Source organism: Onthophagus taurus, chromosome 3 (assembly GCF_036711975.1).
Source record: "Onthophagus taurus isolate NC chromosome 3, IU_Otau_3.0, whole genome shotgun sequence".
NCBI classification, from domain to species: Eukaryota; Metazoa; Arthropoda; class Insecta; order Coleoptera; family Scarabaeidae; genus Onthophagus; species Onthophagus taurus.
In genome coordinates, this window is record NC_091968.1 from 5,809,267 (window position 1) to 5,836,167 (window position 26,901).

The window sequence follows — 26,901 nt, forward strand, 5'->3', positions numbered from 1 at the left end:
GTATTGTTGTGGCCCCCACCACAAACCTAAAAGTCATGTGATGTTTGGCCTCCTGATGTAATAAATACCACTTCCTACTTCCCACATTATTCAGTGTTGTTGTAAACGTTTCGAAGTAAAAAGTATCGTCTAAAATAAGTAAGTCTATGTACTATTTCTAATTTAATCAGTTGGGGTAAACAATAGAATATGCGTTTTATTTAATGTCAAAATGACGTTTGATTTTCTTTGACGTTTATTTTTTTTTATAGGTTAAGAAAAATGAAGTTTTTACTAATTTTCGCTGCCGTTTTAGTTACGACACAAGCTGTGTCATTTTTCGACCTCGTCCAAGAACAATGGAAAGCATTTAAGGTAAATCTAACAAAAATACTCTATAATTTGGTCGTCTAAAAAAAAATCGCACAAAAGAACCTAAAATGGAGGATTCTTTTTTGGTTCATTTTGTTATCGTGTTTTTCTTTGTTAATTTTGCATAATTTATGATGACTAAGCCAAGATAAGCACAATAACCACTCATTTTTATTTATTATGATTAATATTGATTATTTTCTTTGTTATTAAATTTAATCTTTTGATGTAGTTGATGATGATTATTAAATTTAAGATTACATCATTCTCTGAATCATTAAATAATTAATTCTTGGAAGTTGAAATCAGGTTTTAATCACATTTTATTTTATTTACACTAATTCTTGTTAAAATGTCAAAGTGACATTAGATTTAAATTTTGAGGTTATAAATGAAATTAAAATTTTTTTTAGTTACATCATTCAAAATCATACGAAGATCCTACTGAAGAAAAATACAGAATGAAAATATTTATGGAAAATTCTCACAAAGTAGCAAAACACAATCAACTTTATGAGCAAGGACATGTAACCTTCAAAATGAAGATAAATAAGTATGCTGATCTCCTCCATCACGAATTCATCCATACTTTGAATGGTTTTAATCGTACCACCGGCTACAAAAGTGCTGCATATCAAGAAGATTTAGATGATGGATCAACTTTTATTAAACCTGCCAATGTTGTGGTTCCAGAAAGTGTTGATTGGAGAACTTTGGGAGCTGTAACGGAAGTGAAAGATCAAGGTCATTGTGGTTCATGTTGGGCTTTCAGTTCAACAGGAGCTTTAGAAGGACAACATTTCCGAAAAACAGGAAAATTGGTATCTTTAAGTGAACAAAACTTGGTTGATTGTTCAGGAAAGTATGGAAATAATGGTTGTAATGGAGGTTTGATGGATAATGCTTTCCGTTATGTTCGAGATAATCATGGAATTGATACTGAAAATACTTATCCTTATGAAGCTGAAGATGATAAATGTAGATATAACCCTAGAAATTCTGGAGCTACCGATAAAGGATTTTCAGATATTTCTTCTGGTAATGAAGAAGATTTAGTTGCTGCTATTGCTACAGTTGGACCAATTTCCGTTGCTATTGATGCAGGACATGAATCATTCCAATTTTATTCTGAAGGTGTTTATTATGAACCACAATGTAGCTCTCAAGAGTTGGATCATGGGGTATTAGCAGTTGGATATGGAAAAACAGATGAAGGAGAAGAATATTATATTGTTAAAAATTCATGGGGTACAACTTGGGGTGATAAAGGTTATGTTAAAATGGCTAGAAATAGGAACAATCATTGTGGAATTGCTACCCAATCCAGTTATCCTCTTGTTTAATTATTAATTAATTTAGGATTATAAGTATTTTCTATTAAGTTGTTTGATCTTCTTTAAAAAAATGTATTATAGTGACTTATTGACCTATTTTTTGTGAACACGGCTGTGTCAAAACAACCTATTAATTTCTGTTTTAAGATTTTCCTTCTAAGTTTTTAAGAATAAAAAAAAACATGTAAATTTCATTAAATAACAAAAAAAAATTGTGATTTCATTAAAAACTCATTAATAAACACAAATCTTTATTTACTTACACACATCATATATTATTTTTAAGGGGTTCGATGAATTCTTGGTCTTGATTGAAATACAGTCGTGTAACATTCACAATCGATATGATCTGGTAAAGTGATATCTTAAAAAGATAAATGAAAGAATTTTTAAAATTTATTAAAAACAGTTAAATTACAATTAAAACTAGAACTACCGTCCTTGATTTGTACATCATATACACAATTAATTATAGTACCCGATGTCATCATTGCAAGTATGCAACCAATATTACAGTATTGGTATTGCAATTATCGTAACCGACGTCATCATTGCAAGTATGCAACCAATATCACAGTATTACTATTACAATACCAATACTGTGATGACGTCGGGTACGATAACACCGGCCGACAAAAAATTAAATGTTTTCTAAACCAACAAGTAGACTATACTATCCCGAAGGTTTTTCACATTCTAAATCCAAATTTAACCTCAAAAAGGCTTCATCACGTAAGAAATTACTACCCTTTCCCTTTAAAACTCTTTTTCAATTATTTAAATATCTTTTTTCTTTTTCGAGATATCATCTGTTGAAATTAATAAGTACATCGGTTTGTTCTGTCCTCGATAAACTGCTGTTGAGTTACATCAAGTTAGCGATGCTGACGCACAAGTAAAACTAATATGCGAAAATGTGATCAAATATCTAAAAATGAAACTTTAAAGTTGAAATATTTAACCATACATTTATCTTTTAACCAGGAGGTATTCAATTACGAAACTGGACATTCAAAATCCAGTTAATTTTTATGAATTTTTTTGGGTTGTTAGCAAAGTTATAGTTTTAATGGGAAAACTATAGCAGTATTTACAAAAATAAAACGATTGAAAGACCCTGAACTTTTTGATCAAGATTCATTAGATGATCTTATTTGCGATCTTAGTCTTTCTAAAGATTCAGCTGAAATATTGGCTTCAAGACTTAAAGAGAGGAACATGTTACCCGGAACAAAAATTACAGCGTACAGAAAAAGAGGAATTTCTGAAATATTTTTCTAGTGAAAATTCCTTAGTTTATTGTAATGATATAGAAGGACTTATCAATACGTGTGTATAAGTCCGATGACTGGCGACTCTTTATAGATTCCTCTAAAGAAAGCCTTAAAGCAGTGTTGCTCTATAACGGCAATAAATACGCAGCAATCCCTATTGGTCATTCCACTAGGCGAAAAGAATCATTATTATTATTATTATTATTGCTGCCGGGCTGAGGAGGGCGGCCCCTCTCGTTACCGCGACCTATAAGATCTATTGTAACTTTAGCCCTCCAAAGGTTTAGGACAAATGTAGGTCCTTAATGAACCTTAGTATTGTCCTGAGGTCTTGAACCTTTATGTCGGTAGGTAACAGGGGAGTTTTACCGAAGACGTTGTGCCTTAGACGGCCTCTGCCGACGCAATTGCACAGTATATGTTCAGCAGTTTCTGACTCGTCGTTGCATAGTCGACAAGTTTGATCCTCAGCTTGTCCAATGTGGAAGAGGTGGTATTTTAGGGGCACATGGCCGGTTAGGTAGCCTGAGAGCGTTCTTAGATCCCCTTTGCTGAGGCATAAAACCTCTTTGGTTTTGTTTTGCGACGGAGTTATCATACTCTTCGCTTGTCTGTGACCTGGAAGTTCTTTCCAGCGTAAGGCTATCTTTGAAGCCTCCCAGTTGTTGATTATTTGTTTTAGGTGGCTTTTTTGTAGTCCACATCCAGGTTGGGGTCCAATGAAGGGCGTGTTTGCTGCCTCTTTGGCCAGCTTGTCGGCCTTCTCATTGCTCTCAATGTTGCTGTGACCTGGAACCCACCATAGGGTAACATCATTGCCCCTAGCGAGTTCTCTCAGGTTGTTGGTGCACTCTCTGATCAGTGCGGAGCCACACGTGTAGGCCTGAATTGCCTTTAAGGCGGCCCGACTGTCTGTGAAAATGTTTATGGATGCACCTTTTGTCCCTTCTGTAGGTTCAAAGCGGTGCAGAAGTTTATAGCAAGAACTTCTGCTTGGAAAATTGTTAAGTCCGAGCTGAGGGGCAATTTGATGTGGCTATTTGGTCCACTGATGCCCATGCCTACTCCAGATCTTACTGTCTTTGAAGCATCGGTGTACCAGGCTAGGGCTCCTCTTTTTAGTTGAGGCTCTCCTTTCGCCCAATCATCCCTGCTACTAAATATGACCTTATACGGTTGGTTGAAATTGTATTCCGTCGGTATAAGGTCCGTTTTAATTTCAATCAGGTGATTTAGACATGGGTCTTTGAGGATCTCGAGGTGTCCTCTGAGGTTACCCTGCATCAACTTGAGTGAAGAAACTGTTTTCAGTGATAAGGCACTTAAGGCTGCCTCCTTTTGTATATATATGTGGAGCGGTGTGAGACCGAGTAGGGCTTCCAAAGCAGCCGTCGGACAGGATCTTATTGCACCCGTTATGTTAAGACATGCTAACCGCTGGATTTGTGCCAGCTGTTGTTGAGCTGTCTTATGTTTTGTTTTTGGCCACCAAACAAATGAGGCGTAGGCGACCATGGGTCTGATTATTGCTACGTAGGCCCAATGAGCCATTCGTGGTTTGAGACCCCAGTTCCTTCCTAGGAGCCTGCGGCAGATCTGGTTTGCCATGATGGCCTTTTTCCTCACCTTATCTAAGTGTGAGTTCCAGTTTAGTTTACTGTCAAGTATTACCCCTAGGTATTTAGTTTCTGTTTTGAGGTTAATAGTTCTGCTTTCAATGGAGGGTGCTTTTATTTGTAGCTTCCTTCTCCGAGTGAAAGGGACTATTTCGATTTTATTGGGATTGATGCTGAGCCCATTGCTTCTGCATCAAGTACTGGTGAGTAGTAGGGCTTTCTGCATTAGCTGAGTTATGATTGAATCATATTTACCTCGGATTGTGATTACCAGGTCATCAGCATACCCTTGAAGCATACCCTTGAAGAATCATACGAAGACCTTCAATTTGCACTTGAAAAAATCAACTACAACATCCATAACTGGTTTAGATGTGGTGACTTTAAAATGACCAATATTTTGGTTGGTTTACAATCAGGAAATACAAAAAAATCCTTGCTTTCTCTGCATTTGGGACAGTCGCGCCCGAGAACAACATTGGATTAAAAAAAAGTGGCCTGAAAGATTTGATTGGAAGGTTGGTTCCAACAATGTTGTTTACAAGAGTCTTGTTGACACTAAGCGTATTTTGTTGCCACCACTCCATATCAAATTAGGCTTGATGAAACAATTCGTAAAAGCCTTAAATACTGATGAAAACTGTTTTAAATATCTTAAGTTTGCATTTCCAAATTTAAGTCATGCTAAAGGTAAGGAAGGTATCTTCGTGGGGATATAAGAAACTTAATGAAAGATGACGCTTTTATAAGAACAATGACAGTTAACGAAAAAAATGCTTGGTTAAGTTACAAAGAAGTTCTACAAAATTTCTTGGGCAATCATCGGGATCCACAATATAAAAACATTGTATCGACATTGTTATTAAACTTTAAAAAAATAGGCTGTTTAATGAGTTTGACGCTACATTTCCTATTTTCCCATTTGGATTACTTTCCGGAAAATGTAGGAGCCTTCAGCGAAGAGATGGGTGAACGATTCCATCAGGATTACAAAGAAAAAGAGCGACACTATCAAGGTAGATGGTATGAAAGAATGATGGGTGACTACTGCTGGTCTTTGAAAAGAAACGATAACGCTGCTCAATACAAGCGTAAGTGTGTTAAGCCATCGTTTGAATTGATGCGCGTTCGTTATTATAAGAAACTAAAATAACATCTAAACTGCTATAAATAGGAAAGAAGTTTAAAAATACAAAATTAAATACAATATAATACAAATTAATATAAAAATATTCGAGAATAAGTGAAAGTTATGAAGTTTTATTGTAATAAAGTATATCAAACAAAAATATTGTAAATTGATTTTTACTTTCTCGAACTATATACGAAGTACGTATATATATGAGACAAAGTATTGTAATCGTGCAAAAATTCGACCTCGACATTTTGATGGACACGTTTTGAGGTCCCCTGAGTCCATATTGACCATTTCCAGAAAATGTATGTGTGTAAACACGATAACTTAAAAACGCAATCAGTTACCGTAATGACATTTGGTATATAGCTATTAAACCAAAATCGAAAGCTCGTAAACAACTTTTAGACCAAATCCACCAACCGGAAATGGCACTTTACCTGAAGACATTTTCAAACGTTTATTTGAAAACTTACATTTTTGATATGTATAGCCTAACATATTTATACTTTCGTATACATCTAATAAATGACAACAAATTACACAGTCACTTTACCTGAACACATACACTTTTGTATACGTCTGTAAAATGAGAAAAAAATACCATAATATATGGAACAATGTTTTGAATTCACTGCGTACGCCAATTTTAAATTCAAGCCATCTATTTATCAACTACATTAATTGCAGAAACTTTTTTTAACAATCTCTGTAAACGACATTGATAGGGTAAGGGCAGGCCACTTCAGGTTCTTTATCATTAATTTCGTTTTAGACCATACGTTTGTTGTTATTTGTTATTTATTAATATTTTGTATTGCTTTGAAGTGTTAATAAAACATTTTAAAACTTGTAAATAAAACTAGAAAATAAAAAGATGTTATTTCAAATAGGATCAATTTCTTAGTTTTAGGAGACAATTTCTCAGAGATCAAGAAAAATATTGAAATGAATAACATAAGATTTTAAGGGGGCAGAGAAATAGTTGTAAATGGGATAATGATTTCTGTGGAGAAAAATTATCTTTTGATGTATATTCAGCCTTGAATGTGCTGAAAATCGTGTTTTTCGCATATTTTGGCTAAGATATCTTGAAAATCTTAGGTGATGAAGCAATTCTGACGTCAGATTCGGATTCAGGGTATCGAAAATTATTTGGAAGGTATAGTCTGGTCTTTGGTTTAAAAATTTGTCGACCTGTGTAATTAACACAACTCTGGGAATACTCTGAGTTTATCTATGAACATGGAATAAAGCATCTTGAGGAATAACCCGACTTGAATTCTATATACAGGTGTCCCGAAACTCAACGTCAAGCGGGCACAGGGTGAGAGGCCAACTCATACATGTTCTGGTAAAAATAAGAAAAAAATTCTATGTCTCTTAAGTAGTAATAGACATATTTTTGAAAATGTTAAAAATTGTTTCCGTACATCATATCTTTAGGTAGTTCGGTCAGAAATGTTCGCAATTTAATAGTGATTTTTTTAATAATGTATTCCTTGTGAACCATGCTCAAGGTTTATATATTAAAGGTTGTCTAAGTTCCTATGCTGCAATACTTTGATTTTAGTTTGTGGGCGAGGGGCAAGAGCAGGAGTGTTTCGTGACGTAAGCGATCATGGATTGCGCACGCAACCTCATGGCCAATGCTTCGTGCATTTGTTTAGTAAAAGTTGGTAAGAGTTGAAGTGTATTCAATATTGGAAATTTCAATTTTAAATCTGCGTTTCTTTGTTATTTTTTCTGTAACTGTGAGAATTAATAACGGATTTCAAGGTAATTATTATTAATAATTAATATTGCTGGTTTATGAGATACAGGCGTTCAATAAAAAATAATCTTTAAATTTTTTAATATAATATACTATTTAGTATTTTTTAACAATCGAAATGTCGCTTAAAATCATCAATTTTTTTTATCAATAAGAAAAGACCTAACAAAGATGTTCACTAAAAAAAATGTGCGGAAAAGTATAATTAAATTAACTCTACCAGATTTACATGAAGAAGTAATACAGTTGTTACCAATGTAGAAGACAAAGATGCGCGAATTCTATTGTTGAATGTAGAAAATCTTAGACCGAAGAAAACACTTATGGAACAACAGCTGACAATTGACAAATATCGTCAACTAAAACAATCCATTTCCTTATTGAAAAGCGAGCAGGATGAGAAGAAGACATGGAAGCAATTTAAAAACATTTTTACCCCAAAACCACAGGAAATAATATTAAAAAATAAAAAGGTTGTTCACTGGCAAGAAGAACACATTAGCTTTCACAATAAGATATTTTAGCAAACATTGCTACAGCTATTTGAGAGACAAATTGCATCATCCCCTACCAGGGAAATAAATTTTTTGTATTTGATACATGCATGTTAAAGTTATTTTTTTTTTAATTTGTATATCTTAAATTCATTACTTGCATTACTTTCAACTCTTCAAAATTGGGCATCAAAGCTGGACCTTAAACCCGGACTTCTGACATCAGTATTTAAATTTTTGGAGGTTGCTGCTGACACAATGAGCCCAACAGACAAAATTGCTGTTTTACTGAACGATGAAGTAAAAGTAAACGAAAGGCACGAATACGACATGAAGCACGATCGCGTCATAGGACCTCATTCGCAAATGCAAGTTGTCAATGTTATTTATGTTATGTTTATGTAGGATTTGATGTAAAAATAACGCCAACATTACTACATACAATTATTAACAAGTTATATGAAGTTGGCTACGGTGAAAGCTTGTGTTAGTGATTGTGGTGGGAGTAATGTAGGATTATGGAGAGACCTTGGTGTGACATGTGAACATACCTATGTAAAACACCAAATTATTGGGACTAATATATATTTTTTTCCTGATGCCCCACATCTTCTAAAATTAATTAGAAATTGGCTTTTGGATCATGGTCTTGAAGTAAACGGGAACATTATCAATAGACAACCATTTGAACAACTGATTCAAACAAATGACTTAGCAATAAGTAGTTGCTTCAAATTAACTGAAAAACACGTGCAGTATCAAAGGTACGAAAGGCAAAATGTTACATTAGCAGCTCAACTGCTATCACATACCATTGCGGTGGCGTTAAGAAGGTATTGTTCAAACACAAATGAAGCAGATTTTGTTGAAATAGTAAATGGTTGGTTTGATATTATGAATTCCCGTACACCATATAACAAGGTGCCAACTAAATCTGCATATGGGCTTACATTAGCAGAACAAAATAAAATATTGGACAAAATGTATTACACAATAAAAAATATGAAGTGTATTGAAAAGAACGCAATGCAAACGTTTCAGAAAGGAGTGTTAATGTCAATAGTGTCTATAAAGTTATTGTACAAAGATATGGTCGAATGCCATGACATTAAATATATTTTAACCAATAGATTGAACCAAGATGCTTTAGAAAACTTATTTAGCCAAATTAGAACGAGAGGAGGGCTTAATGATCATCCAACGCCATTAAATGCCCTTTATAGGCTTAGGATGATTATTTTGGGTAAATTGTCGCAAACGTGGTACAAATACTACAGATACAGCAGATGATGAGTATTTAGTTGGAAAAGTTCTACTGCAAATAAATTGCGTAGAAGCTTCTTACACATGTGTATGTGGATCTACCAGTATGTGAAGAAAATCTCAATGTGAAAGAAGAAGATGGGTTGGAGTATCTCGCTGAATGGATGGCGAAAAAATTAAAAGATGTGCATCCAGAATTGGGGGATTACACATATCGAGAATAAAGTAATCACGATTATGCATATCCTTCATGGGTAAAACATTTATCATTCGGTGGTTTAATAAACACCAGTAGTACATTCAAAAATTTAGTTATGACCTTAAACGATTATTTCAATTTAAAACTGGGGAAAGGATTACACAATAAGAATATTAAAAAAAATTAAAGCAAAAGTTTATACAAAAATTTCCAAATGTATTTAAAAGTATAATCGATTGTATTTGTCAAGTTTTTTCACCCATCTCGACTGTGAGAGATGCTAAAACACGCAGCTATCATAATCAACCTGAGGGTGCCGCCAGGGTTAAATTTAGGTTTACGGAAGTGAGTTTTATCCAGCTACGTGAAGTTCTCTGTCCATTAAAAAATTCATCGAGTAAAGATGCCTATTCATTGAACGCTGCATTGGTGAGGCCTGTTGTTGATCTTATAAATGTTTCTCTATGTAAGTTAATTAATCAGTGCATCGTTTCCGAAACATTTCCTTTCTGTTTCAAGGTCGCGAGAATTGGGTCTGTGCACAAAAAGGGGCCTACTGACGATGTTGCGAACTTTTTTCGGATTTTCGGTAAAATTTTTGAGACTGTCCTGAAAAATCAAATTGTGTGTTTCCTAGAAGAAAACAGTTTATTGCACTGTGCCTAATTTGGGTTTAGGAGAGGTAAATCGACGTCGGCTGCTGTCAGTAAACTTATGGAATTTGTGTTGCGTTGCTTTGATGATAGGTTATATGCCCAGGTATCCTTTTACGACCTGACAAAGGCATTTGACTGCGTCTCTCACGAGCTTCTTCTGCGTAAGCTCTGTCTACTTCATCTTGATAATAATAGTGTGAGTTTAATAAAATCCTATCTGGAAGATCGCGTTCGATATGTTACATATAATAATCACTCATCTGGTAGTTTGCCTATCAAATACGGAGTCCCACAGAGATCGGTTCTTGGCCCTATATTATTCATAATATTCATAAACGATCTGTTAACCCTTAGTAATAATAACAACGAAATCTTCTTTTTGCCGATGACACTAGTGTATTGCAGAAATCTGGTAACCCGTGGTAACCCGTAATCTGGTAACCCAAAAAAATATTTTTAACTGGTTTTCTGAGAATCGTCTTAGTGTGAATGAACACAAAACATAGTCCCTAATTTTCTCATTAAGGCCGCATACTTTAAATGACAATAGCTTAGTTAAATACACTGTTGGAAATAATTCACGAGCACACCTTATATAATCTGAACGCGTGAAGATAAATCCATGATATTTGCGGAGCACAAAGGTTTACTGTAGACGAGTTTATTAATCGAGATTCGAGTTGTTCCGTCGCAGCATTGTTGACTGAGCCATTCAAGTGGAACATTCGGTCGTTTTTAGTGTGGTGTGAGGAACCACACTGTTATCGTACTCTGTGCGCAATGGATGGGCGATCGCGTTACTTAAGCGAGTTTGAGCGAGGAATGTTTGAGGGTATGCACATTGAGGGTGTATCGTTCTGTGAAATTGCGCGTCGTCTCAAGCGGTCGTTATCGGCAGTGCAACGGGCATGGCGAGAATGGTCTGAGGTAGGACATAGGTACCTACAGCCGCGGCCGGGACGGCCCTGCGCGACCTCAGCACACGAGGATCGCACTCTTCTGCTCAGCGCTTTAGCGTCGTGTGCGTCCTCCTCAAGGCAACTTGGAGCTGTTTGGCCACCGGCAGGGGAAGGCGCACTCACTACGCGAACTGTATGGCGGCGTTTGGTAGATAGTGGACTGCGCACGCGTCGTGCGATACAGCGGATTCCAGTAACACCCGAGCACCGCAACGTACGTCACGAGTGGGTCGACGCTAGGCATTAGTAGGTTGCCGAGTAGAGGGACATTTTGCTTTCCGACGAATCAAGATTCGAATTGAGCACCGGTGATGCGCGAATTTTAGTTCGTCGGAGACGTGGTGATCGTCTACTCGAACAGTGCGTGCAAGAATGCCCTATCCACCGACAACCGAGCATTATGGTATGGGGTGCTATTACACATGGTGGACGTACACGTCTGCTGCGTGTATAGCAGACCATGACGGGTCAACGATACGTAGATGAGGTGCTACAGTCCGTTGTGCTTCCCTACGTTCGGCGGCGCCCAGGTCTGTTATACATGCACGACAACGTCCGAACGAATATCGGGTGTATTGTACAGACCTTTGTGGAAGAGCACTGTATAGGAATGCTTCCTAGGCCAGCTCGTTTTCCGGATCTGAATCCAATTGAACATGTTTGGGACATGGCTGGTCGGAGACTTCTACGTTATCCGGCTTCCTCGGTTAACGTTGAGGAGCTATGGAGGCGAGTTGAGGTGGTATGGTTGGCCATCCCTCTTGCTACAATACAGCGACTTATAGACTCCATGCCACGTCGTGTGGCGATGGTACGCGAAGCTCACGGGGGATACTCTCGCTATTGATGTTTCTCCTCCCAGCAGAGTTGTGCCGCTCTCCTTGTGAGAGTAAGTTACACTACTTTAGTACTATTTCCATACCAAATTTTATTGCGCTAGACACACGCGTTCAGATTATACAGGTGTGCTCGTGAATTATTTCCAACAGTGTAATTCGGATAAATTATTTAAATTATAAATACAATTCTTTAAAATGAAGTAGGGCATTAAAAAGAAGAGTTGCAGCAATTCGATCATCCATAGCAGCAAAAAAAAATGAAAAAAATAATTTCATAAATATGATACTCTACCTCTACACATTTTTAATCTATAAATGTTCAATGTTTTTGCAGTTTGCAGTTTATTGTATGTTTTTATTTTCATTATATTTTTTTTTAATGATTTCCTGTATATTATGTTTTCCATCAACATATAGTAACATCAGTCCTTATTGTTATGTAATGACTAATGACCTTCACTGGTATTAACATAAATTAATCGTGAATATATATCAAAAATGAAGTTAATAATTCAACTTCTGTTTTCTACTGTTCTAATTTAAAAAATGTGGACCGAAATATATTAAATCAATATTATCATCATATTAAATCAGTTTAATTACTTCATTTTAAAAATATGAATTCCTTGGCGGTTTTATTTTCCACATATGACGTAGTGCGCAGTATAGTTGCGTACGAACCTAGACAACCTCTTATATATAAACGTTATAAACCTTGAACCATGCTACTATATCAGTCACAAATCATACAACAAAAGTCGTTAGCTTTACAAAAAAATGTATTAGTTTGATTGAGTTAAGGTTGAAAGAATTTATGTCTATTTAGTTTGACACACGATTTCTAAACAAAGGACTAGTACAACACCCTTGGCAAGTTATTTTAAAAGATGGCCTGTTTAGTCAAGATTCCAAAATGGTGTAACACTTGCCATTTTTCTTTTCCTAAGAAATATTATTGCTTGTTTTTCTGCAAAACCCAGTTATTTCAAAAATTCATACTTTCGTATGTTATTTGTATTTCCTTCAAAATAATTTAACAAGTTTGTCAGAAGATGTACCACTCAATATCTACAGAGAAATGTGGTTTCAACAAGATGGTTGCCCAGCTAATTATGCTTGTCCTGTACGGTATTGCATACAGAATAGCCAGAAAGATGGATTAGGCGTCTTGGATCAATTATGTGGTCTCCTCATTCTCTGGACATAACTCCCCTTGATTTTTTTATTAGGATTGCATAAAAGAAACAGTGAAAAAACCGATTGAAATTCTTGCCAAACTGTGCCACAATATTTATGCAGCAGCAGAAGAAATAAATGCAAAGAGATTTAGTAAAAAGTGCCGACGACAAACAATTTGACCATTTGCTTTAGTTTTAAGAAAATAATGCTATAATAATGCTTTTGTTTGTTTAATTTTGTTTTTAGGTTAACCTTATTTGAAACAGTCCTTTTGCAAGACATAAGGGCAACCATCTTGTTGAAACCACATTTTGTAGTTCGTAGATATTGACTGGCACATCTTCTAACAAAGTTAAGAGGAAATAAAGAATAAATACAAGTAGCATACGAAAGTATGAATTTTTCAAATAACGTGTTTTTTTGCAGAAAAACAAGCAATAATATATTCTGTTCGTTATATTCAGGTTATACTGTACTTCATTAAAAAGTGTTATATTTACCTGATTTACAACAATTCATGGCGATCAATTCAACAGCGGACCGAAATAAATCTTCATCTCGGTTTTTTCGTGAACTAAAAACACGATTAATAGTCACTAGGAAAGAAAAAAGAAATGTATAAATAAAAATTTAAATAATAATTAAATAATCGCATTCCAAGTTAAATAGTCAAATTTTCAACAAGATTTCATTTACTTCAAAAATAGTAATACATTAGATTAACCTACCTTTGATAAATGGTTTTTGGATGGCTTTGTTGTGAATTTCGTTTTACAGTTTTACAATTCGCGGGACAATCACAATTTCCACAATGATTTTCAACAAATTTTTGCATCTGTGAAATACAATTGCAATTATACGTTTTATTACCAGGAAGTTTTTCCGTCTTTAGACTGCTTCCTCTTCGCTTTTGCTTTAGGCAGTCGCGTTTATTAACACAAGCACAATGAATTGGATCATAAATAATGGGCGGAGAAGGATCGTATCTATCACGATACTTATCTTTTTTATTTTGAGTTGATTTATTTGCCGATTCAACTCGAGCGGAAACATTTTGATTTTTTAATTCTTTTTGGTCCGTTTGCTCATGAGAATCTTTAAGGATCACATTTTTAGTTGAGTTTGCAGCAATTTCTTTATCAATTTCTGCAACCGTTGATAAAATAGCATCTAAACTCTCTCCAATATAACCTGATAAATCGTCGTCTTCTTGTGCAGTACAAAATGATTTAATTGTAATTTTTTTGAACGGCATCACCGGTTGACACAAACAAGCAAAGGAAGAAGCTTCCGGTTGCCCTCGTTGTTTCTCATAAGCTCGCAAATCCGTTCCATTTACGTTCTCACTCAACGGATCATCAATATCAATTTCCGGTTCGATATAATCAATTTCAACATCTTCATGAATTTGGCAATCAATGTCACAGGCACCAGCCATCACTACTAATTTACCTTCTATTTCTTTAACAATTAACTCTAATTGTTGTTGAATGTCGCAGTTGTTACTAAAGTGTTTGATTTGATCCAAGAGGACAGCATGAAGGTGACTTTTTTTTGCTTGTTCTTTTAAAGCTTCGTCGTTAAATAAACTGTACATTGCCCCATTAAGGTAGGGAATACAATGTTCATGATTAGTTAATATTTTTATTAACATATCTAAAAGGTAATTTGAAATATTTTTCATTCCAAAATGTGTTTCTTTATGTAAGCATAGATTCATAAATAACGCGCAACAATATTCTAAACAGTAATCACTTAATGCATCGTGTTTATTACTCAAAAATTCAACTAAATACTCTGGAAGACCACTTTCAATCATAACGAGTCGCATTTTACTTCTTAAACTTAATTTTTGCAATGTTACTAATAAATGTTCTTTAGTTGTCTCGCTTATTCCAATTGAATTTGTTTGAGAATTTCTACCGCAAACTAATGGTATTATGGAAAATCTTATTGTTCGGTCATCTTGACATAGATAATCTCTACCTAGAGTACATGAAGATATTGCGTTTAACAATCTAGCTATACCCTCTTGTAAAAGATTGGGGGAATTTTCCGATAATAAATATAATTTGACTAAGGATAATTCGTTGTCCTTGCCTTCGTTTATGTTTAAATTTCCATGTAAACCTAATAAATCGGATTTTGCTAGGTTCACTATTGTTTTATTTCGATCTTCCGGTGATGTTTTTGTAATTTGCTAAAAAAAAAATTAGATTCAACCCAACCAAAATTTATTTGTAACTAGAACTAACACTAAACCTAGAACTAAAAACTTTCTGGTTGCCATGTTGCAACTTTCTTCAGAAACCACTACGTCCTATTGTCAGTGTCATAAATTCTCCTACCTATCAACTAGCAAAACACCTTGTCAAGATTGTGACTCCTTTTTTTGAATTTTTCTTGAGTTTGTGATAAACCTGCAACCAAGCTAGACGTGCGCGTGCCTCTGCAGGTGATGTCGATCAAAATTATCGAGGTGGTTTGAGTTGCCGATTAATTTAACTTGACTTTCAACTTTTTAAAGTTTAGTTTTTTTGTTTAACTTAAGTGTGTTAATTAGTTAAAGAGAATGATGATCACCAAGAAACAATTGAGTGATTATGAGGAGGTATTGATTGAGTTATTTAAGAAAGAGTCGTTCATTGCCAATATCGCCAAATCAATATCGTCCATGCTAAGAGATGAACTCAGGGAATACAAGGAAAAGGTTAATATTCTCGAAGAAAAGGTTGTAATTTTGGAGGCGGAGGTTAATACAATAACATATGATCATTTAGAACAGTTATGGATCGCTGTAACTATTAACAAAGTTAAATATATTTTTGGTGTAATGTACAGGCCCCCGACCGGAAATCTGCCATTATTCTTTGAGTCTCTCGAGGAATCTTTAAGTTTAGCTATACCACAATGTAATGAACGATTTATTGCCGGTGATATAAATATTGATTTGTTGCACCCTGCAAGTACATATTCACGCATTTTCCGTGATTTGCTGGAGTCGTTTGGTCTGGTTTAACTTGTTAATCAACCAACCCGTATTACACTTAATTCCGAAACTTTAATAAATATTGCTGCATGTTCATGTGAAGACTTCACCCTGCTTGGTTTACATTCACTACCTGACCTGTCAGATCACGAACTGGTACACTCTCACTTAAAAATTGCTAGTACAAACGCTGTTCCTACATTTCGAACCTATAGAGACTTTAAGAGGTTCAATCTCGATCTGTTTAGTAGAGATCTTGAATCATTACCTTTACAATTAATTTTTAAAATTAATGGCATTGATGAAAAAGTGAATTATTTTAATTCTTTAATACTAGATCTATTTGATTTACATGCGCCACTACAAACGAAAAGATTTACAAAAAAACCTGCTCCGTGGCTTACACCTCAAATCAAGGAAATGATCGCGGTTAGAAATAAAGCTTATGCTAAATATAAGCGTACAAAAAATGTATTAGACCTAGAGCAGTATAAAACGTTGAGAAGACACGTAACAAATGCCATAAAAACTGAAAAAAGGTGTACTTTGAGAGGACAACGAGTCGAACTGTGACATCTGCGATGTGGCGTGTTGTTCGTGATTTCGGAGTAATCAGGGATAGAGTAAACACTTTGCCCATGCATTTAAGAAATGCGAACGACATTAATAACCACTTTCTCCAGACAGGTTGTTCATTGGGAGCACCTTCAAGTGATGTTATGCACTTTTATAACAGTAACAATAAATGTGAATTTCAGAAGTATTTTGATTTCGAAACTGTACATGAAAACGTTGTTGCAAGTTATTTACTTAAAATAAAATCTAATGCTGTCGGAGATGATAGTATTTCGTTGTCAATGTTCTTGTACTGCTGTCCTTTTATACTCCCAGATTTGACGCATATAGTTAATTACTGTTTGGAGAAATGCATTTTCCCTTCCTGTTGGAAGACCGCTCTGGTAACTCCATTACCAAACATTTCTAATCCCCAAGAGTACAAGCATTTATGACCTATTAGCATTCTCCCGGTTCTTGCAAAGGTTGTGGAGAAAGTTATGGACTGGCAGATTAGAACTTTTATTGACGGCTATAATATCCTACCTCTAAATCAGTCTGGATTTCGTAAACATTATGGTTGTGAAACAGCGTTAATGCATATTACCGACGACATTCTCCTAGCGATTGATGAAAACGATATGACCGCGTTAGTTTTGTTGGATTACTCAAAAGCTTTCGATACTGTAAACCATTCCTTGTTAAGTTCTGTCTTAAATTTTGTTGGGTTTAGCGCTAATGCTATATCATTAGCAATTATTTGTGCAATAGATACCAAAAAGTTAAAATAAACAACTCTATATCTGAGTCTTGGAGAGCGTCGGCGGGTGTGCCGCAGGGTTCTATATTGGGACCACTTTTGTTGTCGTTATATACATCCAATTTTTCAAATAGTTTGAAATACTGTAGCTGTCGTTTTTGCGCAGATGTGTCTCTGGCTGAAACTATTTTAACGCGGGAAATTAGGAATTTAGTGGAAGTTTCGTCTGCACATAATTTGAAGGTGAATGGTGCCAAGACGGCATTGATGCTTTTTGGTAGGCGGGGTTTGCGGGAGGAACATTCTCCTCAATTCAGTATGGAAGTTGATGGTCTGCGAATTAATGTAGGATGCTGTTTTCGTAATTTGGGATTGTATCAGGATTCAGATATTAGATTTAAAACACATATTACACAGAAAACCAATAAATCATATGCAACGTTGAAATTAATTTATGGCATTAGGCACACAATATCTAAAACTTCATTTTTAAAACAGTGCGATACCCTTGTACTTAATCATTTCACCTTTTGTGATAAGGTGTTTGGCACCTGTCTGGATAGCGCTTCAGTAAGTCGTGTACAGCGGGTACAGAATGCTTGGCTCAGGCTTGTATACGGTTTAAAACGGTATGATCATGTGTCTCATAAATTGATAGATGCTGGTTGGTTGAATATGTCCAACAGAAGAAAGTTGCATTTGTTATCATTCTAGCTTCTCTTGTTGAAGAAGCCCCCGTATCAATACAACAAAATCTCATTCAGGACAGATGTTCATAATATCAATATTAGAAGTAGAGGTATTATTACACCTAACTGGTCAGGCGTAAGTTACTAGTGGCCTGATGAGGGCTTTGTAAAGAAGTAGAGTGCACTCAGTTCGCATTGGTGATTTTCTGTTGATCAGCGGATACAGTTACAGTTGGCGAAGCCTGGCATATCCTTGGTTGACCTTTGAGTTTATGTGGAGTTTTCAAGTGAGGCGGTGATCAAGGAGAACTCCGAGGTATTATTTAACAGCTTCATCTTTTGCTTTCCATTGTATTTCTTGATCGTTTATAATAATATAAGGAGCATTTCGATAAGGTCTTAGCAAAAAAATCTTGGTCTGGCATTGCGCAGAATGGCCCATTTTGATAACCATTTCTGGATTTTGTCCACTGACCTTTGAAGTGTCTCAATAGCATCAATAAGGATGTCGTTTTGTCCCATTATTAACATGTCACCCGCAAACATGGCCATTTTGAACTTTACGTCGATCGGGATATCATGCATAAAGATGTTGAACAGAGCAGGGGATAAACTACTACCTTGTGGGACACCTAGAAGTATTCTTCGAGTGCTGGAGGACTATCCATTGATGGTGACGGAGAAAGTTCTCTCCTCCAGGAAGGAGAAGAGAATGGCAAGTAAATAGTTGCTTAACCCCGTTTGATTGAGTTTGTATTTTAATCCTTTAATGCAGACAGTATTGTCGCGAATCATAAGACCACCGGTCTTACATTCCACGATGGTTCGGAAACAAAACGCTTACAAAGTCATTGATCAACGTTTATTTCAACAAAGCACGTGTTATTATAACCACTCGAACTCAATACATGAGAAATACATGAGCCGAGCGAACGCGATGCTTACACAACAGAGTTCTAAAAGGTACTAAAAATAACGTACGATTCTTCGCAGGTCCCCACCTAACAATAAAGCGCTGACGCCCCTACTCGGTAGGCAACCCAATTGACGACTAAATCAATAAATAAATACGGATTCTCAACAGTATCAAAGGCCTTTGCTACATCCAGCGAAACAACAGCTGTAAACTTTTTAGTCTCGAACCCTTCCTCGATATATTCCGTTACTCTTGCCAGTTAGTGGAGTGTTTCTCTTTAAATCCGTACTAGACGTTTAGGATTATTTTGAGGAGGCTTAACTCTTCTTATAGTCGAGATAAAGATGAGAGGAAACTAATTGGACGATAATTGACTGGGTCCGTATTGATTTTGCCCGGCTTTCTGAACATTAGGATTTGCGCTTTTTTCCATACTACCGAAAAGTAGCCAATTTCCAGACAGCAATTAAAAATCCTGTGATGTGACTCAGTAGTTTCGCCGGAAAGTGTTTTATTACTATATTAGGTATCTGATCTAGGCCTGGAGCTTTTTTAATGGCGGGTTTGCTATTTCTGTCTTTAGTTCTTCTACTGAGATACTGTCGGTCTCGGTAGTACCTAGATGAGATTCATTATATTGTTGGATTGTGGTAATGCGACGAATATTCTCATTATTGATATTCGGTCGAAAACATTCTTCCAGTTATTCCGCAAAAGTGTTGGATCTTTGTCTTCGTCCGAGAATACTGGTGTTTCATTGACTAATAGGGTAGGTATTTCTTCATATGTCCGTGTTATTTTCCTTGTTGGTCAATTACTTCAAAACTTTCGATGAATTTTCTATAATTGTTGATTCTATAGGCATCTAGTTCCTGAGAAATTGTATGAGTTAGTCTATTCAGTGTAGTTTTTATTTCTGGGTTACGCGTCTGTTGCCATTCACGGCGAACCCTCCGTTTTTCCTTGATTAGGTCTAAGATGTTTTTAAGGGGAAGGTTGTAATTTGTAATTGCTTGTAGGGTTCCTTTTGAAGGGTTTCGTTCAAGAGACTGCTTCCTTAATCTTTGAAGTCAGATTTTTGCGTCTAACTCGTTCGGAGTAGCTGATAAGTTAAATTCTTGATTATTCAGTGAGTCTCCAAACTCTGCCCAGTTGATCAGCTTAGGAATTTTAGGTCTGTATTCAGGTTGCTTTGCAAAGGTGATGATTACTAGCAAATGATCCGAGTTTAACTCGCTAATTACACAGATTTAACGGGATGGTAAAATTTTTGGTTATTACTGTATCTAAAATATCCGGTTGATAGTCGCTTTTATATGGAAAGTTGATAAAATCGATTGAGCAGTGCACTTGAGAACCGTATTTGGTTGCTAATAATTCCAGATTCAGTCCCGATGGATTATCTGCTCTGCATCCCCAGAGTTTATTCTTGCTGTTAAGATCTCCTATAAGTAGGGTAGGTATAGAGCTACTCAACATAGAACTTATGTCAGTTTCTAGTAGCTTTTTCTTAGGTTGATTGTATCCACATATGATATTAACTGGAGTTGAGGCACGGTTAAAAGTATTCCGTTAAAAAATACGTTTTATTCCACACAAGAATTTTTAAATTGTAATGTTGTCGATATGTAAATTTTGAGTATTTCTGTAGTTTTAGTTACTATATATAATATGTAATATGTGTTTTGACAGGTGTAAGAGTGCATGCACTTTTTTGCATGAATAAAGAAATATTATTATTATAACAACATCATACATTTTCACCAAAAACCGACGTAGTCATAGATTCGCTCTAAGTTTAGCCGAAATTGCTGTCGGCAGAGGCTTTACAATATGTGAGTACTCTTAGGTTCACATGGTATTATTTGTACAACTTCGGCCACAAGCGCCCTAACATTACCCGGCGTCAGTTGAGATTAAGGTGCTGCAATTTCTTGAACATTTTTAGGATTATATGATATTTATTGTAAAGCTTCGGCCACAGGCGACTTTAGCTTAATCAGGCGAAATCATACATTTCCACCATAATGAAACAATGTCATAGAAATTTTACAGTCCATTAAGCAGTTTGCATTAATCTGTCATTACCTATGGAGTTTCAGCCGCAAGCGACCTCGGCTGTGTGTAACAAAATCATACATTCTCACAATAAACAGAGAATATCATTCTCCAGTCTAATTTTAGCCGAGGTCACTGGCGGCCGAGGCGCTACAATCTGTTAAGTACTGTTGGGTATTAATTGTACAACCACGGCCGCGAGTGACCTCGGGTTAATCTAATAATATCGAAATGTTGCTATTTGAAAAATTTTTTAGATGAGGTATATTAAATTAGTTGCTTTTTAATAGTTGGAAAAACGCGGTGAACTTCCTTCACTTTGCTTTCTGTTAGCACCCACATGAATAACTTAAAAATTTTTAAAGCAGTGTGGATGAAGTCATCAAGGGTAGTCAAATAAAGGGCTGGCCAGACCATTCTTCAAGAGGCTGTTACTAGAGGTTGTCCGCAAGGGGGAGTACTTTTTCCAGAATCTCACCCTCGATAGCCTCATGAAACGCCTAAATCTAGCCGGATTTAAAACAGTTGGCTACGCAGATGACCCGACAATCTTTATAAGAGGCAAGTATGTTAACGTACTCTTCGACAGGATGCAGGAAGCAGTCAATCTGATTGAGAATTGGTGTAATAGACTATCCCTTTCAGTCAATCCCAAAAAGACAGAGATGATCATCAGAGATGACAACCTGCACTCAATAGAATACAGAGACTCGCGTGTCTCAACTCGCACTCAACCTACATATTCAGGAAGTGGCCTGGGTAACCATTAAAAGACTACTGGCGACGCTGGCTGCAGTTCAACACTCTGGAGGGGAGCAGTGCTAGACACACCCTTACTCGAATGTAAGACTGATCATAGATCAGCAAAATATGTTTTCTAAAGGAAGTACCTCACCCAGGTCAGTCCACGGTAGTAGATGGACACAGAACTTTTAAGATCCACACTGATGGTTCAAAAGGACGAAATGGTGCAGGCGCGGGGTCTTCTCTCACGATCCCAGGATTCGCCTCTCGGAACCTCTAGGGTCTAGCACCACCGTTATACAAGCAGAACTGATTGCTATTAAACTTGCTGCCGACTGCATTGTTGACTCCAACAAGCGGGGTGAGTGTTTTACTATTTTTACAAACAGTAAACAATCTCTTTTAGCTTTAAGCAGACTTATTATAACGTCTGCATTAGTAATGAATTGTCACAAAGCACTGGAGGAGGCCGCGAAATATAATCATGTCAGAATCCAGTGGGTTAAGGGGCATTCTGGCTCCAAGGTTAACAACCACGCGGACAGGCTAGCCAAACGTGCTGCCGGTAGAGCGCCCTGTGCACCCGAGCCGATAATTACCCCCTCTTTAGCTGCTCATATCGAGTCGATTAAGCGCATTACCCACAAAAAAATCTTAAACGGGTGGGACCAATCCCCAGGCTGTCATCTCCTCGAGGAATTGTTAAAATATCCTTCAGCCGCAACAGCTCAGTTCCTCGTAGGACTTGGCAAAAGTGCCCTTCGAACTATCACAGGTCTCCTCACGGGACACTGTAAGGTAAATAAGCACCTTAAAAACATGAAGCTTGCTGACTCTCCTCTCTGTCTCTGTCTACATCTTGTATGATTGCCCCTCTCTAACCGATCTCAGAATGAGGACGTTCGGGGAGGAATGGCCAACCCCAGATGACATCAGGAATGCACCTCTAGGAGCTGTCCTAGCCTTTGGTAAACCTTAGGCTGGTTGATGTGACCAGAGTGTGTAATGGGAGGATGCACAAGGGGCCCAATGGGGCCTAAGTGTACATCAAGTCACATACATACATACATCTAGAAAAACGATTACCAAATAGGAAATTCCAAAAACGAATTTTTGAGATGGAAGAAAGATTGGGTTGGGTTGTTAAGAAATTCAGCTGAGATTAAGTTGGGAGAAGCAGTCACCGTAGAGAGTAGCGCCCGTATGCTGGTTGGACCACAAGGTACGATTGCGATGGACTTCCTAAGGCAAGTGATGAACATCAAAGAGGCTGAGGAAAGAGAAAGAGTGGTAAAAGCAGAATAGTAAGAACATATTTCGCTACAGCGGTCCTGCAGTAATGCCAGATCGGGTCCAGGTTACTTAAATTCTGTAAATAAGGAAGTTTTTTAGTGGAGTAAAAATGTTTAAAGAAGTTGGGTTGAAAGCATCAATGAACACGAAAGGAACGTCCAACTGAATAAAATCCAACAATTTGTAGTCGCGGAGTATTGCCACAAAGGAGGACACAGCATGGAGTTCGACAAAACTAAAATGCTAGCAAGAACCGGACATTACTTCCAAAGAATGAGGCGATAGAGATTCTAGGGTAGTCTAGTGTTAGTTCCAGTCATAGTGCTATTAGTTCTAGTTTTAATTTAATTTATATAACTTAATGTCTAAAATAGCCCACAACATCGGGAGGCGAATTATCACGTCAGCCATTTTATCGGGAGACAAGTACAAAAGAGTCTCCGACAACAGCTTTTAAAATGATGACTTGTAGAAAGCATCAAAGTCCACACGTCTTTTAGTTGCTTAGTTATTCAGGCTCCTCCTTTGAATCGGAACATAATCAGTTCAAGTAGGATTCAATTAGTTAAGCAAATTTATTACTTACCCATCGAACTGCTTGTAACACCATCAACTTAAACTCATCATTGTGCGTTTTTAAATCATATTTAATCCGTTTATAATCAAAATGTATATGTTGAAGTGGAAATTCCTCTGGGTTATTAGTACCAACAGAAGCGTCGATTTGAACTCCATTTATTTTACTTTTTTCGCTAATTTCACCAAAATCAATGGAATTAATTTGTAATGATTCGTCTTTTTGACTTGCGTTATCATATTTGTCCGACGCCACCTGATTAATTTCTTTTTGAAACTTTCTAAAGTTAAAAGTATCCGAATCAACATTTTCCGATTTTGGAGTCTTGCCTTTAAGCTCTGGTATAAATTCGATTTCTTCGTCGATATCACAATCGATACTGTTCTCAATAAATATTATATCGGATATCGATTTCATTTCGGTTTCCTTGGAATCGACGGCATTAATAACTCTATCTTTCAACAACATATTTTGATTTGACTTTGGGTCTTGTTTATTATCTTTTTGTTGATGCTCGTTCTTTTGATTTCTTTCATCCTCTTTTGGTGGATTCTGATAAGGATTTTTCTCCGATGAAAAAGTTACTGAAGGTTTTGCCATTGCCAATTTATTTTCGGATTCTGGAATTGAAGTATTAGAAACTGGGGTTAGTTCGTTGCAATCTTCGCAAGGAAAACAACTTTCTTTCATTGCATCCATTGCTTTAACAAGGAATAAAAATAGTTTAGAATTTAGTTTTGTTTTTGAAATTTTGTATTTCTGAGGTAATGTGTCAAATCATTTTGTAAGTGACATTGTCGTAATAAAATAATTATTTGAGTTTAAATAATTATTTTAAATTGAATTTAAATTCAATCTCACTTACAATTTTCGCCACTTTTGGAAGAGCTACTACTATCATTACTACTATCTTCACTCGTGCGTATCGCCACACTTGAAATGGCATCAAATTGGGAGCGCGATAACCTTATCATCATCATATTGGCAAGCATATCCGCAAATTTATCGACTGAGCCGTTTATAGAATTTTGTTTTAGTCTATCTTCGTATTTATCTTTTTGTTTATTACCTTTTTTGTCATTTTCGTTGTAGTTTTGTTCTTCATTTTTGTCGTGGTTTTGTTCTTCATTTTTGTCGTGATTTTGTTCTTCATTTTTGTCGTGATTTTGTTCTTCATTTTGATCGTTTGTTTCGTTTATAAAATTAATTTGTGTGTCTTTTTGATCACTTTCGGTTTCTTCATCACAATGACAAATTAAATCTACATCTGCCGGTGCTCTTGTTACCGTCACTGTTTCTGTTACTGCTGGTTTTAGTATTAAAATTTGAGCAATTGCGGTACGAATTGGTGGATATCCCAACTGTTCAGTTTCCAAAAGAAAAGTTTCGCAGGTTTTATTTAAATTTTGACCTTCTAAGAACTAAAAAAATAAAATTAAACTTAATTTTACCTTAGTACTTAACAAAATTCTTAAACTCACCAAAAAAATAGTTTTTAAAATTCCAGCAATCGTACCATGGTCTCTAAAAGCCCCATTAAAAAAATCATTTTCTTCTCAATTAATTTAAAAATCAAAAACTTACAATTCGTGACTTTCCATGTTGCGGTTTTAAACGAAAGTGGTACCGACTGGATCCATCGGAGCTCTTGGCTCATCCTAGTACCGGGATCGATTCGAAAATCGCAAAATGACACGCAACTGCCGACAAACAACTCTAATTTGACAACTTTCCATCAAAATCAATAACTCAAAACATGTTTTTGACACTTAATCCAATTTTTGATTATCTTTTTTAACTTAAAACGTTTAAGGTCGTTTGCGTTGCAACTCAACTCAAACCAGTCATAGGAATACACGTGGAGAAAAGCTTACCGTACTTCATTTCCATATTCGAACGCGTTTTCAGTGTATATCACGCCAGAAAAATTAAAATAACTTTGCATATTATGCGGTAAAGGAAATTTGTTGGGTAAATTAAGTGGAAAATATAAAAAATGATTAATTGGAGGTGATTTTTATCTAAAATTAGTACAGAAATAAACTAATTTTTTAATTAAAGTCTTCTTTTATCAAAATATAACATGAATTTTGACCCTTTCATGATGGGTGTTCGTTTTGATTTTTAAATATTTGTGAAACAAGTTACCCCACAATGCTTAACTTATCATTGCATGATACATCGATATGCCTTGGCTGTTAACACGCTACTCTCAAATTTCCCCGAGGGTGTTTAATGACATAGTAAAAATTTGCAATCATATTCGGATCAGTGCAACAAATTTGAGAATTTTCAAAATGTTAAGTAATTTATTTATTTATTTATTTATTTATTTAATTTATTTATTTATTTATTTCATGTGGGTACAGAAACAGGTCGAACCCAATAATACTGTACCACAAACAACCAATTGTATACAAATAAAATAGAATTACAGTTCACAATACTAATAATAATGAATTAACATTAATGGTACAAAAGTGATTCAAAAGGAAAAAAAATAAAACTAAGTTTAGGTGATATAAATATATCATATATCAAATATTAAATGAACGCTCGAGGCAACACACCAACTGCAGCAAAGAGCAGTTTTTTAAATGCATAGAACGAATGCTGAAACAGATCTATGTTAACACGATTCGCCGATCTTGCCATTCTCAATAAAGGAGAGTTTTGACAGGCATTGGTTCTAGGAGTAGGTGTCATAAATAGAAAATCAAAGCGAAGTAATCTCGGAGGAACGTGAACACATATAGAACCAACAAGCATTGGAGAATCACACTTGTTGTTCAAAAGTTTGTAAAAATATAATATATCCCCACAAAAGCGACGCTGGTTGAGGGTTAACATACGAAAAGAAGTGCAAGTTGATTCGTAATCAATGTATTGAATGGAAAATTTAAAACAAAGGTGTTTGAGGAATTTAGATTGAATACGCTCAATTCTAGATTTATACGAGAGATACTGAGGATTCCAAACGACGCTGCAGAAGTTAAGTGTGCTGTAAACATAGGCAAAATAGAGATTTCTAATTGCAGCAATGTTTGAAAAAGCTACCGTTGATCTCATAATAAATCCTAACATACGCCAGGCTTTGGAGACAACAGTATCGATATGTTTATCAAATAATAATTTATAATCAAATGTAACACCCAAATCTCTAATAAATGAGACACGTTGCAACCTCTCACCAGCGACGCTATAATTGTAGTGGATTGTGTTCACCTTCCTAGAGAAGGAAATAATA

The 26,901-nt window shown here is 36.0% G+C and overlaps 2 protein-coding genes across 4 annotated transcripts; one reads left to right on the forward strand and one right to left on the reverse strand.

Moving 5' to 3' along the window:
- The first annotated feature begins 51 nt into the window (after positions 1-51).
- LOC111420218 (cathepsin L-like peptidase) lies at positions 52-1,933 on the forward strand. The gene is made up of 3 exons (XM_023053162.2): positions 52-138; positions 252-354; positions 765-1,933. Exons 2-3 carry the CDS (start codon positions 262-264, stop codon positions 1,692-1,694), a joined length of 1,023 nt encoding a protein of 340 aa, XP_022908930.1. The 5' UTR covers positions 52-138; positions 252-261; the 3' UTR covers positions 1,695-1,933.
- Positions 1,924-25,392, reverse strand: LOC111416811 (uncharacterized). Of its 3 annotated transcripts, XM_071195347.1 has the most exons (8): positions 25,239-25,392; positions 25,136-25,178; positions 24,724-25,075; positions 24,520-24,663; positions 23,664-24,355; positions 13,802-15,273; positions 13,574-13,669; positions 1,924-2,049 (listed from the first exon to the last, which is right to left on the reverse strand). In XM_071195347.1, exons 1-7 carry the CDS (start codon positions 25,253-25,255, stop codon positions 13,660-13,662), a joined length of 2,730 nt encoding a protein of 909 aa, XP_071051448.1. In that variant the 5' UTR covers positions 25,256-25,392; the 3' UTR covers positions 1,924-2,049; positions 13,574-13,659. The 3 variants fall into 3 exon arrangements, with proteins under 3 accessions (XP_071051448.1, XP_071051450.1, XP_071051449.1); XM_071195349.1 differs by lacking the exon at positions 24,520-24,663 and having other exon boundaries at positions 23,664-24,274; XM_071195348.1 differs by lacking the exon at positions 24,520-24,663.
- Between the last annotated feature and the right edge of the window lie 1,509 nt (positions 25,393-26,901).

Bases quoted from the DNA above. Each gene is read 5' to 3' on its own strand.
- LOC111420218 (XM_023053162.2), top strand. From the start codon at position 262: ATGAAGTTTTTACTAATTTTCGCTGCCGTTTTAGTTACGACACAAGCT. The intron at 355-764 runs GTAAATCTAACA...AATTTTTTTTAG, and splicing joins AACAATGGAAAGCATTTAAG to TTACATCATTCAAAATCATA.
- LOC111416811 (XM_071195347.1), bottom strand. The intron at 24,664-24,723 runs GTAATAAACAAA...TAAACGGCTCAG, and splicing joins CAACGAAAATGACAAAAAAG to TCGATAAATTTGCGGATATG. The intron at 15,274-23,663 runs GTAAGTAATAAA...TTTTTTTTTTAG, and splicing joins TGTTACAAGCAGTTCGATGG to CAAATTACAAAAACATCACC.